General features: G+C 57.1%; 1 protein-coding gene across 1 annotated transcript in view; it reads right to left on the reverse strand.

Annotated features, from left to right (window-relative positions):
- RND1 (Rho family GTPase 1) overlaps positions 1-1,161 on the reverse strand; it is a 13,936-nt gene that overhangs the window by 8,191 nt on the left and 4,584 nt on the right. The window contains 1 exon segment of the mRNA XM_032441674.1: positions 849-1,028. Within this exon segment, the coding sequence (XP_032297565.1) occupies positions 849-1,028 (180 nt within the window).

A 1,161-nucleotide genomic window follows, 5' to 3' on the forward strand; every position in this document is an offset into this window, starting at 1 on the left:
CCCATAAAGGGGTTGTGGGGCCTGTATGGGGTCTATGGGGCCTGTATGGGGTCTGTGGGGCCCATAAAGGAGTTGTGGGGCCTGTATGGGGTCTATGGGGCATTTATAGGGTTGTGGGGCCAGTATGGGGTCTATGGGGCCTGTATGGGGTCTATGGGGCATTTATAGGGTTGTGGGGCCTGTATGGGGTCTATGGGTCCCATATGGGGTCTATGGGTCCCATATGGGGTTGTGGGGACTGTATGGGGTCTATGGGGCCCGTATGGGGTCTATGGGGCCCGTATGGGGTCTATGGGGCATTTATAGGGTTGTGGGGCCAGTATGGGGTCTATGGGACCCATATGGGGTTGTGGGGACTGTATGGGGTCTATGGGGCCCATATGGGGTCTATGGGGCCCATATGGGGTCTATGGGGCCCATATGGGGTTGTGGGGACTGTATGGGGTCTATGGGACCCATATGGCGTTGTGGGGCATTTATAGGGTTGTGGGGCCTGTATGGGGTCTATGGGACCCATATGGGGTTGTGGGGCATTTATAGGGCTGTGGGGCCTGTATGGGGTCTATGGGGCATTTATAGGGTTGTAGGCCCCCACCCCACCCAGTTCTATGGGAGCCCTACCCAAATCTTTCATAGCAGACCCAAACCAACACCACTATGGGGTCCCCCCCCATATTAATTGAGATATGGGGCGGGGGGGGGGGCCAGAAGCTCACATGGGATATATGGGGTCTGATGCCCCCCCACCCCCATATATATATATATATATGGGGTCTGGATGATGCCCCCCCCCCAGTTCCATGGGAGACCCAAACCAACACCTCTATGGGGTCCCCCCCCATATTAACTGTGATGTGGGGCAGGGTGGGGGGCAGACCCCCACATGGTTTCTATGGGACCTGCTGCCCCCCCCCCCACCTTTTTGGATGCGCTGTCCAAGGTTTCGGGGCGGCTGATGTCGAAGCAGAGCAGAACAGCATCGGAGTCGCTGTAGCAAAGGGGGCGGACATTGTCGTAATAGGGAGACCCTAAAAGAAATAGGGGGGGGGGGTCACCATATAACCCCCCCAATAGGGCCAGGTCACCATATAAACCCCCCCAATAGGGCCAGGTCACCATATAAACCCCCCCAATAGGGCCAGGTCACCATATAACCCCCCA

This window comes from Coturnix japonica, unplaced genomic scaffold (assembly GCF_001577835.2).
Source record: "Coturnix japonica isolate 7356 unplaced genomic scaffold, Coturnix japonica 2.1 chrUnrandom485, whole genome shotgun sequence".
Lineage (NCBI taxonomy): Eukaryota > Metazoa > Chordata > Aves > Galliformes > Phasianidae > Coturnix > Coturnix japonica.